A 19930-nucleotide genomic window follows, 5' to 3' on the forward strand; every position below is an offset into this window, starting at 1 on the left:
TTAACGCTAATTAATGGATGTTCTCAATTCACCTCACCACGGGAACAGATGTGGACTTAATCAGCTACCATTCAATCACAAGATCAAACATTTTTCTATGCTAATAGAAAGACAGCTAAAACTAGGTGTGAGCCAACAGATACCTTCGAAAAATATATTTTCTAAAAACAACGATCTAAAAAAATCCTTATTTCATGTTTCTACTTCTTAAGACACTGTTCGTGTTATGTAGTTCTCAAATTTCCATCTTGTTAACGACTGCAGTATATCTTGATCTTTGAAAATCCCTATAAATTATGTTGGCATGTATGCTTTTCTCACTTTGATGTGCTGCTATAAGAATTCACGGAAAACTGGTATCTAAGTCTTGTAAGAACCGTATCTAAATACCAGTTGGTGAGTTGATTATAGAAAACAGAAATATAAAACATGAGGAAAATAAATAAAAAATAAGATCAAGGTAATCAGACAAAAGACAAGCAAATGCTGATAACGTAGAGATAATGAGTTTGAGATGAGCAATTGACCAAGTTGACTTCAATGAATACATAAAAAAAAAAAAATCTCTTTTCACATCAGGTTTAGTGAAACTGTCAAAGTGTACTATGTGGATATTATATGATTAAACCAATTGAAAAAAATGCATGCTGTGTTATTGCATCTACCTTGGGTACAATTAAGTTGTCATAGGCCATGGTCAGTAAAAGTTTAAACATGAAATAACATTTAGTACTTTATAATCAAGGGATATGAATAGAATAATATCTCCACCTGGGTGTCAGCCCATTTTGGTCTGTTTACTATATTCATGAATGTTATCATGCAGATTTCTTTAAAATTCAGAGAAGCTTTAGGAAACACAAATTGTTTCCTCACTTGAGTCACATCTAATATGCAGCCTGCCTAGTTGAAATATGGCTAAGACCAATTTTTGCTTTTATTTAACCAAGTATTTTACTTCTGATGGGATAGGAGTCAGGCAATAGGAAGAGATACACAATTTACTAGGAACGGTGTTGAAACAAAATATCCATTGTTTATTTGCATTATAAAATGGCATGTTGACATTTTCGCGATAGTCTTCTTAGTAATCAGTGGAAAAGACTTTATGGGCATTGCAGCAGTCATTAAAGCAGTCACATTTCTGACCAGCTTCCACTGGTGTTTTTATGATGAGAAACAAACCTTTGAGGCTGGAAGGAGTCTTTGGTGTCACCCTGGTCTTTAGCTACCTTCACATATTGTCTTTCAGGTTTTAATTGGGACTCTTTTTGGGGAACTCCAAGTCATTAACATTACTTCTAATCAAGTGAAACACGGTGGCTAACTAAAAGACATAATTTGTCTTAAAATCTAGTTATAGATTTCCTCTTAGCTCTATCCAATTAGATGGAAATAGGAAAGATGTTTGATGATGTGTGGATGAAGTAGTGTGGCTTGATGAGGAGAAAGGGCTACATAGCCAACTGATTCAGGGCAGCCTGGACACACAAAGAAGCCAAGAAAAGAAAAATGCATTGAGTGCAACACATGGAGGTTGGGCACCAGTGTTGTTAGATGGACGAAGCTTAGAGTGGAGCTGGCAAGACAGAACTTCACCCTCGCAGATGTTCATCTGCTGGAGAGCAGGGTGGATTATTCGCAGCTTTAGATACACAAATATCACTAAGACTCACAAATAAGTGACAACCATGTTTTTGTGAAAGATCATCTCCATAACAACCCGTTCGAATCTAGCTTGACCTATTGGCAGATTAGAAGCTATCATTCCATCCAGACTACAGAGCAGCAGGCTTGCTGTGAGACGTGCTTATGCTGTGGTATGTTTAGTTAGAACAGAGCAGTAAAGGAAGTACCATTCGGCCACTATAACAACTGGTTACCATAGGGATTAAATAGAGACTGGATGGTCTTCCATGTGGCTGATGAAAGAGTTACCTTAATTTCATAGGCAAGTCCCCCTGCTGCTGCTTGGGCGTCAAGAGATTTGGCTGGTGCCGTTGCTTCCTATCTGTTCCTTCTTCCAATAATTGTATAAAACTAGTTTATCAATATTGTTCATGCAAGAGAAATGTGCTGTTTTCTTTGAACGTGTTATAAAAAGACAATAGATTACTTGTCAATAGATAGATTTCCTCGGTATGAATGCATTTTTTAGGATAAGGTTTGGCCTGAACATTTATAACTACTCCCTATGAAACAGCAGTCTCATCCGTGGAGAGATCCCACTGGAATAAGAGGGGCCTTGTGCCTTGCTAAAGGGCACCTCTGTGGGGGTTTCTTCTCCCTCATCTAATTTATCCTCCCTGTTCAGAACTGACCAAGCAAGGATCTAATCCGAAGTTCGTCTCCATGACCTTTAGTACACTCGTTTTATGTGTGCAGTTGTATGTGAATGTAAACTTGTCTATGGAAACTAAAGAGAAACAAAAAAGCAACATTTGCCTCAGGCTCCCAGTGGCATGACCAGTGCACTTGCTCTTAAAAAGCATCCAACACATAACTTAGACAGGGGCTTTTTCCTCCTTGCAACATCAGTACATAACTCAGACAACTCACCCTGAAAATGAAAGTGCTTTGTTTTGCCTTAAAAAAAACCAAAAAAAAAACCTAAACTAAACAAACACAGACTATATGACAGGTTTTGAAAATGAACCTTTGGATTCAGACCACACTGTTGCAAGGAATATGTATATTAAATATATACATATATATATATATGCCCATAAATAATAAAAATAACGACTAAAGTTTTCCTTCTTTTCAAGTGCCTGATGGATCTTGATCGTAATTCAGTACAATGACATTCGGGCGATGACAAATTCAGTGAAGATTCACTGCACATTCTGTTAGAATCCTCTTGTCTGACTCTGTTCTCTCATTTTTCTGTGATTTGGTCAGTTTGTCTCCACTCATTTAATGGAAACCCGATTAGTTTTTCTTCTTATTTCAATAATTGCTAGTGTCAAAGTCATGATTATTTCAATTAATAGTTTTAGGCTTGTTTCGTTTTATACACCTTCTTGTTGAAAGCCTATAAAACAAAACAAAACCAAAAAAAAATGAACATTTCACTTTCAGTGGAAAGCTTCTATCAGGAAATCAGTACAGATTATTATTAAGACTCTGCCAGTCTTATCTCTTTCAGACAAAAACACATTTCGTATTTACAAAGGATGCTATCTTTCCTGTACAAAGAATTGCTTTGATTGAGAGGAATGTGATGCCACAGAGCTGCAAAAAGAGGGGAAAGCCTCACATGGAGGTTTCTGTATTATTTGGAGCCCCTTAATCTTCCTAGCACATTATGAGTCTCTTTAATGTCTCTGTAGAGTTCAATATTGTTTTAAAATGTGGGCAGTTACAGAATTTATTCTTGTGTGAATAAAAAGCTGCAGCCTACACAATATTTTCCAACAGAAGTGTGGAATGCATCAAAGCATATTCTCTCAGCTACTTTAGTGATCAAATACAAAAAGGGAAGGAAAGAAAACACCATGGGAACCTTTATTTTGTACAATGAATACTATCAGAACTGATACTTATGTAAACCTCTAGAATATTGAACATTTTCATTAGAGAATTATCCATTAAGACGGTGCTTTTTCACCTATTTCTCTTGCTTTCATATTACCTGAATAGTTCTACAGCACTACAAGTGAGTCATATAATATTCTGCTTTATGTATGGAGCATATAACTGTCAGTTTTATAAGCACACGTTGTGAAATGCACAGCTTCTATGAAAAGCACATGAAACTACTGGTAGAGGACCAGAAGTCAAATTAGGCTGTTATTTTTTTTTTGTCAAGCAGAGTTAAAAAGGCATGTGACATCATCCTCATGTGGATAATTGTTCAAGTGGATGTATGCTCTGTCAGGCGCACTCAATTTCTTCATGGCAAAATTGTATAGAAGAACAAATGTGAGCAAGAGGGTTATAAATCTGCTTCAAAAGGCCGTGTGTACATCTGCAGTAGACATGAAGGGGTTTCTGTGAGATGCCTTCACAGAATTTAACAATTCTAGTTGCTTGAATGGTTCAGTTGCAGCCTATTGTGAAACAGGACTTTTGTCTCATGTGCAGTCATTTAATTGCTCCAGCTTAAAAAAACTTGCATGTTGCTTTGTGCCTTTTGCATAATAATTGAGAGGATGCTGCACGGAGTAAATGGATCGATTATTCAGAGTGTTTCAAGATCCGTACTATGCATATGTCGTATCTTAAACCATCTCTAACAGTGCCAGAATAAACCTGTTCTACAGAACTCAATTAAGGCACTGGATTTGCAGATATTTCTGTAGCCTCATCGTCGCATAGAAATTTTGCTTGATTTGAGAAAAAAAAAAAAGGAGAAATGATGACACATTTTGAAAAGGCAGGCAACATGGTTATACTTACAGGATTCGGTTTTCAATTTCAGACAGCTGGTGCACATAGCCTTTACAAAGTGACCATGTAGATGGGGTCAAGCTTTAATACCTATATTTATATATATATATATATTTTTTTTTTATTTATCTGCTTCTTTTCCTTCCGCCACTCTCAAATGCAGACTAAGCTCTGCTTCTGGCTTTGAAACCGAGTAGACAGATTAAGCTGAGTTAGGCCTACTTTTCATAAATGTGTTGGTGTGGCACTTTGAAATCCTCCACTCCCTCTCAGCCCTATACACCTTTTTCCCCTGCAATAGAAAGAAAACAGTTAAGAGGTGACACATCTGTGCTTCTTTATATGAAAGGTAGCTGGAGATTAACAAATGAAAGAGTCAGTACTGAAAGCTGTTACTACAATATAGGGAACAGAAAACACAAGTACTCCTCTATATGAGGCTGCTTGACACCCGTCCACACGCATTTTGAGAGCATTTCTGATTAAGATGATCCAGATGGTGATGATGAAAATGGGAGGGGTGGTAGGCTGATTTTTTTTTTTTTATTAGTTGCTGCTCGGCATAAGACAAAACTGCAATTACTTTCTATATACTCCAAAACCAAATAATCACTGAAATAGAGCACTATAAAGCTCCATTCTGAAATCCCACTATAAATAGAGAGTGGGATGATAATATCTGTGTGCAGTTTATTTTTTTTTTATGTAGGAGCTTAACTACATATAGAGGACTTTAGGAAGCCATATTAAACTACAGTCCTTATTTACCTTATGAAGATGTAATTTGAATGAAAGCACACACATAAGGCATATAAAAATGCTAAATTAACTCTGTGGAAACATGGTGTGAATAACTTTAACCCCATTTTATGATTCTTCCAGTTTTCATGGTTGTAAAGCCCTCCTCTCTTAGTAATGCTGCTGTGTAGGAGTTGAGAAGGAGGCTGGGCTATTACATTTAAAGAGGCTACTTATGCACTTTATAGGTATACGTTTGATTTAACAGTCATTCCTAAACATTTACATTTTGAAGTATTAAAACATTTAATTGTATGTTGAAATAATATCTTTGTACCTTTTGTTTAACATTCCATTTTAGCTATCATCTTTTTTTCAAGTCTTAAGTCTTTACACGACCAATCTGCCCTAATTGGTCATGAACAATTGAGTCAAAAACAGTTGGAGAGTTGCTTCCTGTGTCACCTGGGTCGAATCATGAGAAATTTTAATTTGTTCAAGGTCTCTGTGTGCCTTAAGTACACAATCTTATCTCATCTGTCAAAACAAATACCTCTCAGCTGCATTAAACAAGGAAAATAGTAAAAACATAACCCTAATATAGTATAACGTGTATGAGTATGCGTGTGAAGACACACAAAAACTGTCCAATTAACTAACTGCCAAGAATCATTCAGTGAGCAACCAATTTACCTTTTATCCTTCAGCAAATTTACAACAGCTTGTGTTCATAAGTCATCTGTACTAATAGTTTTATCTTTTTTTTTAACACCTTGTTGTAAGGATGCAAATTGTGCCAAATTTAAGCAAAAGACTGAAATCAAGCAAATGAACTTTATTGGGATTCCATCAAGTAATATAAATGGAGAGGATTAACATCTTTGATTTGGGGTTTGAAAATTTTTTAAAGGACCAATAAACTGTTTAGCACAAATAATGATATTAGAAAAAAAATCTCTTTATCACCCGTTATGGGTATGGATGAAAGTAAAAGTTCATAAATGCTACAAAATCTCAGCAAGTCTTTTGTTTCTGAGACAAAAAAACCCAACTTTGAATAAAACCCTCAGCATCAGAAGTTTTTAACAACTGCCAACTTGATCCCACTGACATTCATGAATTTAAATCCGCAAAGCTCAACACTTAGTGTGCCAGCAAACACTATTGAATTTTATTGTTAGTTAGTTATTATGTTGCTTGCGCATCAGTTTCTCTTTGAGTCATTTTCAAAAATACAGATAAGTCAAACCAAAAACTCTCCCTCTCCAGATATACCACTTGGCAGTCTAATCAGCTGCTGTTCTTCTTTTGCAGGCAAATGCCAAGGGATGCACAAATGGCAGCCTAGATACTACAGAAACTTCTTAACATCACAGAAATAGAGAACAAACAGACAAAGTCAAAACAAGTGAGAAATGGTCTCTTTGAAACATTTATTATGAAATTATAAAGGTAAAATAGCACTGTTCAGGTAAAGCTTTTGTTAACAGAAAAAGGAGTTGCAGTGTACTTAAAAACTGTAAGAGTTGATTCCAGATGTAATTGATGTGTACCCATAAAGGGTAAGATTCAAAAGTAAAAGGAAAGGCAAGGCAAATGACTAATACCAAAATAAAATCATCAATATTAATTACAAGCCCATTATCGTTTAACACAGCACATTAGGCAAGATTACCAGGAGTTCAATTTAAATGAAACATTATATATACAAGAAAGATTTACATTGATGAGAGTTACAGACCCGATTCTTTATGAGCTACGAGGCCCGATGGCAAAGCAGTCAATGGCAGTCACATTTAATGTCCAGTGTAACAAAAACCCACAAAAAAAAACAAAATGGGGGTGTGGAAGGATGGGGAAGGAAAAGAAGTTGGCTGGCAATGCCATTATCACGACTATTAGTCTGGACACTGGCACACCTCAGTGACAGCTTGTGACTGTGAGTTACTTGACACGACAACCCAGCTGACAAGGTATCCCTTTGGGGTTTGTCATGTCAGGAAGTACAGCACAGCAATGCCCAGGCACTGCTGCTCCTCTAATGATAAACAGAGAACAGCAAAAGCAGGAACGAAGTCCATGTCCTGAAAACAAACCACCCTCATCTATTACTAATGATCACAACGCAAAGGTGAAAACACCTGCATTGTTGGCGATTTAACATTGCATGTAATGGCATTGACCCAGATAGGAGCGTGGGTGAAAGGTTAGGGCAGGCGATGGGGAAGGAAAAGGGTGGGTGGAGGGACCAAGTGAGAAGTGGAAAGAAGAAATGGGTCGTCGGGGAGGGTGAAGGGCATTCAAACAATGAAGTAGCATCAAAAGTTCATTTTCTTTTTTCTTTTTCTTTTTTTTTTTTACAAAACTTTTTTTTTTGCAGACAAGCAAGCAGTCAAGAAACATTTTCTTCCACCCTCTACTCTTATTTTTTTTATTATTGGTATTTAAAGAGAATTCAAATAAGATGTTAATACCACACTGTACATGTCTTAAGCAGCAGTTTTTGTTTTTCTTGTCATGCAGTGTTAGAAAATTTACGAGGTTAGTATGTCAGCTTGATTGATTGCTTCAGGAAAAAAAAAATGGGAAATGCAGTTTGCAGATTGGTGAAAACATGAAGTTGAATTAAGTAATGACAGCCCCACAAAAGCCACACAGACTTTTTGTGCAGCAATATCACAAAGCACAAGTGAATGATGAATTTGAGATAAATGGGTTGCCAGCCAAGAATGATGGACAATCAACAAAACCAGAAAGAGAAAAAAAATATATAATAATGTGCACAAACATACGTAAGACTATTCAGTATGGTGCAGCATTTGTCAATATGAAAACTTAGTAGTACATGTGTCTTGGAGGAGAAAAACTGCGTAATGAGAAAAGATTTGTCACTATGTGTTAAGAAAAAAAAATCTATTAGAAACACAGATGCCACATAAATAAAAAAGAAAAAAAGAAATTAAATGTAATTCCTGGTAATTTGCCATTGTCTGTGTTTTGTCTAAATATTGTCCAAGGTTGCAAAAAAAAAAAAAAACCAGAAAAAAAAACAACAGAAAGATTATAAATACATAAATATGATACATAAATATATAAATATATAATTTTAACAGAATAAAAAATATAAACATACTATATAAATGAACTCTAGAGTTCAAACAGTGCACCAACAGGGAGTTTTGATTTATTTTTGGTGTTTCTGCAGACAAAACATGATCACCCTTGGGCAAAAGTCTTCTCAGATAGTTCTACTCACATCTGCTACCTTAGTAAAACTTGCCATCTATTTCATTTCCTTTTACTCACCTAGACATAGAGTACATGACAAGGTTCTTAAAGGAATACAATTTCTCTGCGGCAAAGGGTCTTGAAAATCCTACTCTGGTGATTTGAGGCTTTGATGAAAAACTTTTTTCACAGACTTATTGGCTTTCTGTTTAAGGATAGCTACATTTGTCTTAGAGATATGCTACATTTTAAGCAATAAGAGAACACAGTACTCAATCTGTTTTTTTTTTTTTGTTTGTTTGTTTTTTGCAGCTACCTGTAGTTTGCTAAATAATTAAACTCCTGTTGGCAACAGGCTCTAGACAGATCACAAATTTGCTTGATTAAAGTCTTGATATTTATTCATCCGGTGTTATTACTAATTCATATCCACAAAAACACCTGGTATTTTACACGTCGGTTGTTGTTTTCAAGGTTTGAAACCCACTGGAACGTCATTAATCAGAAGTATCAGGAGCAAGTAAAGCATTAGAGATCACAAACAGAATATCCCGATTAAGTGACAGGATAGCTGGGGAGAAGGATGTATGATCACAGTCGACAACAATCACTGGCCTCTCTCCATCTTCCACCGCCAAACTCTGTGTCAGCACAACCCAGAAGATATAGCAACAGACTTTTCCCCTCAGGTGCAACATTGTCATAGTTCATTAATCTTCTCAAACTTCTCCTGCTGCCATCAGCCCCCGTACATACTACTAATCCCCTTATTAATGTGGCAAATGAACCTGCACAAGAAGGACGACTCCCCCAAGGCTCCATAATTACAATGGTCTGTATAAACTCCTGTTTGCATTGAATGTCCATTCATTAAATGTACCGACAAGACAACGGCAGAATTACTGAGCTAAGCAGTCATGTTTCTCTCTCGCAGGTTTTTATAACACTCCATGCTTTAATCTGTGTACTCCATCAAGTATAAAAGTTAATAGCCTGCTCATTATTTGTTACTTATAGTGCAACATACATCTGCTTTTGGTATAGTGGTCGCGATAGAACAAAAGGTGATACACAAGCCCTGGCAAGCCAAAAGAAATGTACTTTTTTGGAATTAAAAAGAGTGTCTCTCTTTTTAATTCCTAAAAAGAGAGATGCGATGGTCTCTGTCCCCAAAGCTAAGGCATGATTTGTGATGTAAAGAAATACGTTGCAGAAGTGCAAGTAAAATAAAAGGCAAGCACTACCTCTTCTCTGCTGTGTAGCAGAAATTAAACACACCCTTAAAAAAATTAAGACCTTAACACATGGATTTTAAGGACAAAGTTATACCTGCTAATTATTTTTGCCTCATCACACAGATCTCATGCTGCAAAAGCAGAGGAGATAAAACATGTTTGGTGTTTGTGAAAATCTACACATGTATCTATTTGAGTTCTAATTTTTACAATGTTACTAACCCCCACCCAACCACGCCAACATGAGCCCTGGGATCTGATGCAGAGCACATAGTTAATGCATAGCCACTGGGCTCATGCTATGATAGTGAACCATAGCTATGCCTAAGACTACTGACAGGATGAGAGGAAGACTGATGGTGATGATTATATTTGGTTTCTTAGATGCTTGTGATGCCTTGTGAAACTAGGACAGTTTTTTTAAGCTTCCTTTTTTTTTTTTACTCCAGTGCTGTTTACACTAATGTGGGTCCCTAGAGGGTAAATAATAAGCAAGAAAAAAGAATGGGTAGGCCAAGATTGCTTCCACTGCTCTCAACAGAGTTTGGGCATGGTATAAACCTTATACCACAAGGCATTTGTCTGTGATAGCACAGTTGTAAATGTCTTTTATTATGATTCCCTACATGCTCCATGCTCTATGCTCCAAGAAACGAAGGTCAGGATTTGCTGTTGCTTTCTTTGTCTTTTATCCCTGCTCCCGTTTTTTCCATCAGTTTTCATTGTTATTGATTGGCACTGATGCTGCACAGAAGTGACTGTTGAAAACTGAAAGAAAATTGCTTTTTAATTCTTAGGGAAAAGGTTATTTCCTGTTAACTTCAGGTGACAATGGATGTTTGTTGTTAGTTTGTTAAAGAAAGGTAAATGCTAAATTTCATCATTCTATCTTTCACCTCTGTGATGGATAGAATGAAACAAATTGCACCCTACTGACTTCAATTTCAGTATATTACATCAACTCCAATTTTTCAACCAAAAAAGTAACTAGTAATAACCTTAAGACATATTGACACAGTTTATTATCTATTTGTATATAAGAAAATTTCAATATTGCCATTCTTATCTTCTTTTTCCCCCCTAAAGCCCAGTTACTCTGCACGGAATATGATATGATAATCCGATGATATTGCTTTTTGGATTTACTGTCTGCTTAAGGTTTCACTCCAATGTAATTGGTGCTATTTTCATTCTTGCTTTTAAAGAGACACTGTGCTAATCTTCTTTTTGTTTTTTTTATTCAATATGCTGATAGAAATGTCAGAAATGAATGCACTGCGCTCTGCATGGTAATTGTGTGTGGTAATGACATACAAATATCAGTACAGATGGTTGGCAGTGTACAAAACATTCAAGATAAGGATAAAAAAACTAGATTTTATTTTTTTTTTTTTACCATATTGCAACACGTTAATGTTAGATTGCCAGGTCTGTTATTTTAACTTGATTGTAAACTTCAGTAACAAGAGGAATTTTTAAAGTAACTATGACAAACTCCATATCAGAATCTGAATAGTCTCAGGAGATCATGGATGACAATATAAAGATAGATTTTTAATTTGATTAATTTACTTTTATGTACGAGGCATCCATCTGATTAATCCTGCAGGGATGTTTTGTGTTTCAGTTAGCACTGAGGTATTCAACCTTTCACTAATGCAGAGAGCAGCTCCTCATTCATTAAACATCTATGTCTGAGACAATTCATTCCAGTGTGGAAATTAGAAAAAAAAAATATTGACCTGAATCCAACAAATCAAAAAGAAATAGAAGACAAGAAAAATGTTTGTTGGAAAGCTATTAAATAGATAACTCAACTAGTACCATTTTTTTCATATCCCTCAGAAAAGACCCTACAGTGGCTCTGGGTCTGCACTGCATTTTTTTGAAATAATGTAACGCAACTCTAGATGAAAAAGAGGAATGTGACATGACAGTATTAGATTGTGAAGGATTTGAACATGTTGACAATCTGCCAAAGTGAAGATATGATGAAATTATCAGTGACCCCTTGCGATTTTGGAGATGCTGAAAATGTTGGTAATATTTAACTGATCAAAAAAATAAATTAAACTGCAATTTTTTTGTGTGAAAATTCGTATTTAAAACTTTTTAAGTGTTTTCCACATTTACTCTGATGCTTAAATGTAAGAAAATGAAAAGAGAGGCTGTTTTGGTTTTTGCAGCTCACTTGTCTCTGTGATCTGAGCAGGTCAGTTGTTTATTGAGAACTTCATGCTGGGCAAAGTTGCAGACCTTTACAAAACAAAATAATACAGCCATGTGGGTTTTTAGGTGAAGTGTTGTTAGAACTTTACGAGGAATACTTATTTTATTTTTAAAAATCCCTTTTTACTTTTATGTCTTGTTTTTCAAAAGCACTAAATTATTAATCTAACCTCATAAAATTTGAGACTAATTTAAACCCAAATTAGTGATCTAATTTTTTGTCTACGTGACAGTTCAAATTATATACAATAAACAGATCATTTTAGGTTAAAATGTGATTGGGAAATGTCTGCCCTTTGCTGTTGTTGCACAGATATGAGATTTATTATTTTTTTCCTTAAGCTTTATAAAATACATATTTTTGAGGTTGCTAAATCTTTATACAGCAATCATGCACTATACCCGAGGGTGTCATATTAGATTTTTTAAAATGTAAATACAACATTTGAATTTGGTTAAACAGTCTGGCACTGTGTACTTCAAGTCTTCAGTATTACATTTCCACTATGCTTATCAGAAGTTGCCCTAATAGCACAGAATAAAATCTGTTCAGATTTCTTTTTTTTTTTGAGGCAACTCCTCTATTTTTTATCCTAAATGGTTATATTTACCATTTAGATAAAACTGCACTCATGAGTTTAGAAAAAAAACAACTATATGCTTTATCATATCAACAATTCCATGTTAAAAAAAGAATGTCTTTACATTGACTGAGCTTATTAAAACAAGACCAAAATGAATGTTTGATGTAGGTGAAGCTGAACAGATTCAGAGGAAGCACTGAAAATTGTGCATTTTGCTGTTATCTATTAGATGATCAGTTCATTTTTTAAAGTTATTTCACAACATTAGGTCATGTATGAATTAATGTGGATTGTGGAATTATGCATCACCTCTTTTACATTATTGGCCATTAATGTAGTTTTCATAGGCTATAAAACAATTAGATTGTATCACCAAGTTCAAACTGTTACAATTGGTGTTGGCATAGAAGTAAGACTGATTGGCAACTGAACTGCGTAAAGATTTCCACAGGTTCCATTTATGTTGTTTGTAAAGGTTCCATTTATGTCGTACACAAGTACGACATGTCTTCTAAAGACATGAATCAAACTTCATGAAGCTCAGTGAACAAAAAGATACATCGTAAGTGGCACTGTAGAGAACACATTGGCTCTGTTTGTGTGCTTCTTTGAATCATTTGTTAGAATTATTGATTGTAGTAAATCTTGTATGGAATTGTGGGATGACTGAGCAGATCAATGAAGTTGTGCTTACAGTATAGTGTCATATCTCATATGTCCCATTCTAGGGCTGGAATAGAGCACCCCAACCCTCAGCCACCCCCCCAGTCCCCCAGGCGCAACCACCATCACCTATTTTATCGTCTCTTCTCACATCCCTCTCACATCGCCAACTGCACACCACCATCAACTGGTGAGTGACGCCACAATGAATGCCTCTTTTGACTGCTACCTCTCACACAGAAGCACATTAAATGCATCCCAGATGCAGTGACCCGGAGGTATGCATCTTCTGCAGGAGTTGCACAGTGTCATCGCTGTAATTCCACTCTCTCCTCCGGATAGTTCTTATCACTCAGATCTACAACTGCCATTATCAATCTTCCCCTGTGCAGCCTCTGCATCATTAGGTGAGAGTATTTCACTAAGAACTCTAACATAGGTTTCATTCCTGTCTTGTCCTCTCTTGCATTCCACTGCAAGTTGGCATAGTGCCAGGCTGTGCCATGTAGCGCAACAGTGCCACCTAAAGGTTCAGTACCACCACATGTCAAGCCTGACCTACAGACTCTGATCTCACCACCTTCCACTTCTCTCCCTGCGGTTTCTCTCTTTCCTGTTTTTGTCCACGTGTGTTCCATTAGATTAGAACTGTGTGTTGTGTAGTGCTGCTTTATTAGCAGAAAAATTAATAAGGCTTTGATAAAAAGCAGCATGGATTACGTTGAAATTTGAGGCTCATTATTGGCTAATCCTTTTTGAATTGGATGTGTATCAAGTTCCAGACGAGCTTTACTCAGTTTGCTAGTGTGATTTGAGAGGAGGCATTTAATTCAAGCATAGATGATGAGGCAAAGCTCACAGTGACATTCACAATACCACTGTAGCGGTCTAATTATTGACTATTGTTGCAGCAGCAGGTGTTGAATAGGTTACAAAATCTTTAGTGATATTACAGTACACATTAAAATAAAGAAACAAACAAAAAACATGAAAACACTGTTATGAGAAGAGAGGTGAAAAGTCTGCTTTTTTTCACGTTGGCAGCATTTTTGCTGTGATGATGACCGTTATCTGAGTAGATAGGCAAGAAAAAAATGTTTCTTTCACAAAGAACATTGAATCACAATTATTGTTGTGTAGATACAGTTTGCCAGTTTTCTAAACTGGGTGCTGAAGAAAAAACGTAAGGCAAGAAAATTGCTTACCCACTTGCATTTTCTTAAATATTAATTCAGTAGTTTTAATAATAAAACATGTTGATAATTATCATCCTCAAATTACAATTCTGAGTCCATGATCAACTCCATTAATTAGCAGGTGGTCTTTCTTTTTCTCTTCCTTTGTTTCTATCTTTCTTTTTTAATTTAAGTTGAGACACAGAGGAATTTGTTGTAGTTATAACTCTCCAGCACTGTTTTTCTCTTTCTTCAGACTACCCTATAGTGGGTCCCTAATCTAGACTGGCACTTCAGCACTGTGGAACAGGGCAGTTATAGGCAGTACTTATAGACCAGTAAAAGTGCTCCTTTACCTGCTGTCTGGTGTGCATGGGCCCCTTCGTTTTGAACCCTCCTTGGGAGCTGCTCTCTGAGGCACTGAAGTGGTCGGAGCTCGTGGAGGATCTCTTGGAAAGGGTGTCACAGGCCCCAACAAATGTGTTATCCAATGGGAGTTCCTGGATCACATGATGTTTCTTGACCGAGACAGGTGTGTCAGCCTTAAGGTGAAAGGCCGACTGTGGTGAGGCTGACTTGTAGTGCCGAGCCAGGTCGGGACTGCTTGGTTTGAAGGTGGTAGTAGGTGTGGCATTCCAATCAAAGCGTCCAATCCCTTGTTCTTCCAGCTCAGTGGGCAGACTGATGGTTCCGTTAATTGGTTCATGGGCAGGATCATCTGGTTTGTTCCCCTCGATGGTGACAAAGTTGAGCAAAGAGCTTTTGGGGGACTTTCTTTTCTTGCGCTTTTTCTTTTTGTTCTGCTTGTTTTCTGTGTTGGGTGACATCCACTCAGCCCCTTGCTTTTTTCTCTGTGCGGCTTTAAATCTGGATGCATGGCGACAGCGCAGCAGCACAGTCACAAAGATGACAATGATCACCACCAATGCGCCCGTAACAAAGGCTATCATTATGGTTAAATAGTCACCATTTTGATAAGTTTCGCTACTTTCACCAATGTTTCTGTCTATTGGGGTCTCCATGGTGCGCCGGATGAGATCATAAATGAGTGTTGCATTGCCCACAGTGTCATTGACATACAAAAATACAAGCACCAGGGTATGGAGTGATTTGGGATATCCTAGGTCACTGATATTGACCACTAATCTGTGTAAGCCTATGTCAGTTATTGCAGGCTTTTCTTCCAGTGTAATGTTTCCAGTGACAGGGTCGATTCTGAATAAACCCTTGTTATTCCCACTCACAATAGTGTATTTCAGTTCAGCATTCATCCCTGTGTCACCATCAACAGCAAACACCTCAGCTACCACAGATCCTGGGATAGAGGACAGAGGGACAAGCTTGAAAGATGTGTTTGAGGGTGGATAGATGACAATTGGCGTGTTGTCGTTAACATCAATGACATTGATGGTCACCTTTGCGACTGAGGAGCAAGGAGGCCTGCCACTGTCCACAGCCTTAACATCAAAAGTATAGGAGCTCTGTTGCTCCCTGTCAAAAGACACATTAGATTTTATCACCCCAGAGTATGGATCTAGTATAAAGTTCTCATTGTCATTCAGAATAGAAAGAGAGACGGCAGCATTTTCTCCTGCATCTGAGTCTGTCACAGTTATCACCCCCACAGTGCTGTATTTAGGCAGATTCTCTGACACAAAGAACTGAAAGTGGTTATGTGTGAACTTAGGATTGTTATCATTTTCATCCAGCACAGTCACAATAACAGTTGCCTGTGTTTGCAAAGGGGGAGTTCCGTTATCTCTCGCCGTTACGGTGAAGAGGAATCTATCCTGATCCTCCCTATCAAAAACCCTAGATGCAGTCAGGACCCCAGTTTTACGGTCCAGATCAAAAAATGATGCATTCGGTCCCAGCTGATACACTATCTCTGCATTCTTCCCACTGTCCTCATCTGTAGCGGTAAGGGTGGTGAGGAACAGGTCGCGCTTGTTGTTTTCCATGACGGGCAGCTCGATGACTGGCTGAGTAAAAATAGGTGGGTTGTCATTCTCATCCTCTAGCCTCACTCTCACCAAGGCCGTCTGATTCAAACTCGGTTTTCCAGAATCTGAAGCAACAATTTTAAAGTTGTATTCCTTCGTCCCCTCGTAGTCAAGCAGAGCAGATGTTTCCAGCAGATACTGGTTGTCGTACACAGCTTTCAGATGGAAAGGTACATCCTTCTCTATAAAACAAATGACCTTGCCATTTATGTCAGTGTCTCTGTCTGAAACTGTGATGAGAGCGATCTTAGTATTGATGGGATCCTTCTCTGAGAGGAAAACAGTCCCGTTAATGGGACTGATTATGTATCTCAGGTCTATATTAGGTGGATTGTCATTAACATCAGTCACATTTATAGTAACAGTAGCTCTAGCTGGACTTGAGCTGCCATCGCTGGCTAAAACAGAGAGCTTGTGAATAGCAGTTTCCTCCCGGTCCAAAGGTCTCTGTACTGTAATTAGGCCAGAGGTTGTATTTAATGCAAAAAGTCTTTTAGTCGCAGGAGACACTTGAGTTCCAAATACGTAATGTATGTCTGCATTTGCCCCAATGTCTGCATCCGTAGCCTGGAGTTGCACCACAGATGTGCCTATAGGGGAGTTCTCGGGTATATGCACCTCTATCTGACTCTCTTTGAACACTGGCTTGTTATCATTGACATCTGTTACAGTCACCTGAAGAATGGCAGTGCTGGATTTCTGTGGACTGCCACCGTCCTCCACTTTAATCTTCATCACATAAGTATCCTTCTGCTCCCGGTCGAGATTCTGCTGCACAATAAGCTGGGGCCACTTCTCCCCCTCAGGCGTCTCCACAATGTCTAAACCGAAGGCACTTTGCCCATTGATCAGCTCGTATTTGTGGACACTGTTGGGGCCAGTGTCTGGGTCAGTGGCAGAAGGAATAGCAAAGCGGCTGTTAATGAGAGTGTTCTCTGGGATAGAGATGTTGATCACAGGGGACGGGAACATGGGGGCATTATCATTTGTGTCTTTGACGATTATTTTGATCTTAATCAGCCTGAAATAATCATTAGGCAGGATAACCACTTCAATTTCAAAGGAACACTCGCTGTCCTCAAATGAGGGACCGGGGCACAACTTCTCTCTGTCAATTCGGTTTGATGTTGTGAATATCTCTCCAGTGCTGCTCAGAACACGGACCAGTGGGTTGTCTCCAGCTTTGGAGACCAGCCGGTACACAAGATTTGAACTTCCTCCAGTGGCAGCATTTGTATGGGAAATGTTTAAGTCCTTTGGTATATTTCCAATAAGGACATTTTCTTGCAATTCCTCCCTGATGGGATAAATTAATTCTTGAGCTATTGAAGGATCAAGCCATATGCAGGCAAGCAGAGCAGCCAACAGGTAATAGTCTTTCAGATCCATAGCAATGTTAATTTCTCTTCAGGCTTTGTAGTTTAATTATTCACTTCTGTGCAGTGTTGACCACGATGACAGTAATCTTCCAAGAAAATACCTATGAATACACGAGAGAGTTTTTCTTCAGTGAACTTTCTTTAGCATGCACAGTAATGATGTTTATTCTGCTTTACTAAAATAAAATTGTTTTCCTCACTGTTGTCTTTTCTGAGTGCGTAATATTAAATCCAACTGCAAAAGTTCTGCAAATATCATTTAAACATTCACAAAAATCAGCAAATTCTAAACTGCAGCAGTATCTGTTTTTTCCCCCGCTTTTGCATTCCCTCCTAATTTCATGCTCACCAAGAATCTTTCACCCCTAGGGCTGGAAAACTTCACAACACATTACACAGTCTTAATAATTTCTCACTTAAATTGGCAAAGTTAAAGAGCTTAAGCTGTGTGTGGGCTCCTAAACGAATGAATGCGCATGAATGAAGCCTACAAAGTATGCTTAGTCAGATGTTGAATTCAGCGGGCATCTGAGACCTCTTCTTATCATACATACATACCCCAAATCCGTTGCAGCAAAGAAGAAAAACTGGAGTGTGTCAGCTCATAGTCTTCTCATCCCTTGATGCCGTATGCGAGTTTATTCAGGTGAAGAGATCCCTCTCTGCCTCTGTGGCGTTTTGCTCCAGAAAAGAGAGCGAGAGAGAGAGGAGGGGAAAAAAGCCCCTGTCGGAGTGATCAGACAGATGAATAGGTTTGATGTAAAAGCTGCAAAGCACAAAAACTGGGGTTAATGTGAGGCTGCATTGCTAGTGTCGCAGTTCCTTTCTCCCAATTTAACTTCAGGAATGGACAGGGAATGACGGCGCGACCTGCGAGGATTGCGGTGATCAGCGTCGGTCCCCCGGTAAACCCAGGAAGGTGATCAGTGTTTTGTGATGCCTTTCACAAGTAGAGATCCAAAAAGAAAAATCAATGGTGATCTCCCGTAAACGTTCCGAGAAACCCGGCTTTTCCCCCCCTTTGCTTATACCCGGCTACCTGTGAAGGTGAAGGTGCCGATGAGGTGAACGCAGGAGGAGACACTCGTGTCCCGTCATGATTCAACTTCACGCAGCTCCATCAATAACTGCACAAATGTTTGCACAAAACAGCAAAAAATGAAAAATAGAATTTTTTTCTTTTTTTTTATAAAAAACGAAGAGGTGCAAAATCTGAGATTCAATCCCTCTCGGAGATGTCAAGCAACATAAAAAGCCTCTACTGTGTTATACACCGATACTCCGAGAGCACACTGCCGCTTATCCTCGCAGTCTCACTCCCAGAGCAGAATATCTTGCACTAACTCTTTGTAAACCCATAGGAGGGGTGGTGAAGTATACCACTCCAATGCTCCCCCCTTTCCAACCCCGCCGACCCTCGTCATTGGACACCGCCCATCTCTTTCAGCTGCGTTGTCAACCCAGAGCCGCGGCAGGATTGGTCCGCAGTCACGTCACTTAAATCGGTCCGGAGGGTCGTCGGCGGCGAGCCGCTCGGAGAGGATGCTGCAGGCTGCAGGGAGACGCTTAACCAAAACCCGGAGGCTGGAGGGGGTTGATGATGAGGATGACGACGAGGATGATGAAGCTGGCAGTTCTACTGATGATAACGTCTAAATAAAAAAAGCGGATATTCGTCCGCTTTTATATTATGTGTAGATGAAGACAAACCTAACTGGGTGCCTTTTAAAGGGACTCATGAAAGCGCAAATGCCAACCTGTTTGCCTGTTGTCAGATAGGCTGCAATAATTGGCGAGCTGCTTTGAAAAGAAAAAAGAAACACGGTGAATTTTGGCACAGCAAAATATTTTAATAAATAAACTGAAGCTTTGAATAAAAGCTTTGTGTGAGAGTCTCCCATAACTGTGCTCCTGACAAAGAATCTGTTGTCTAAGCATCTTTGCGGTTAGGTGCATATTTGCGCTGCGCAGCTCTTCGCACCCCGCAGCCAGCCGTCAGCAATTGTCCGTCAGAAATAACCTTGACAGTTATCCTCTGTCATCAAAGCTGTGTGCAACATAGGGTGCGAGCGCTTTGCGTTGTGGACAAATTACACTTCTTCTTCTTCTTTTTTTCCTTTTCTTTTTTAATAAGTTTTACTGCCTAATGCGCAATTTATGCTGATCTCAGACTGTTGTGATTTGGCTTTTGAAATAATCCTAATAACTGATTTTCAAGTTTCATAGGAGGTATATAGTGAATAACCAACAAAATGGCATGTTAGAAATAACAGCAGTTAACCAAAATTAAAGAAAATGTAAATT

The 19930-nt window shown here is 38.3% G+C and overlaps 1 protein-coding gene across 4 annotated transcripts in view; it reads right to left on the reverse strand.

Moving 5' to 3' along the window:
• The window catches only part of pcdh9 (protocadherin 9), a 187059-nt gene extending 167947 nt beyond the window's left edge, over positions 1–19112 (reverse strand). Inside the window, exons 1-2 of one of the 4 annotated variants that reach the window (XM_032560292.1) lie at positions 18185–19112; positions 14601–17727 (exon numbers count right to left, since the gene is read on the reverse strand). In XM_032560292.1, the coding sequence (XP_032416183.1) occupies positions 14601–17636 (3036 nt within the window). In that variant the 5' untranslated portion in view covers positions 17637–17727; positions 18185–19112. The remainder of the gene's footprint in view (positions 1–14600; positions 17728–18184) is intronic. The other 3 variants (XM_032560294.1, XM_032560291.1, XM_032560293.1) reach the window with 3 other exon arrangements.
• Between the last annotated feature and the right edge of the window lie 818 nt (positions 19113–19930).

Source organism: Xiphophorus hellerii, chromosome 4 (assembly GCF_003331165.1).
Source record: "Xiphophorus hellerii strain 12219 chromosome 4, Xiphophorus_hellerii-4.1, whole genome shotgun sequence".
NCBI lineage: Eukaryota > Metazoa > Chordata > Actinopteri > Cyprinodontiformes > Poeciliidae > Xiphophorus > Xiphophorus hellerii.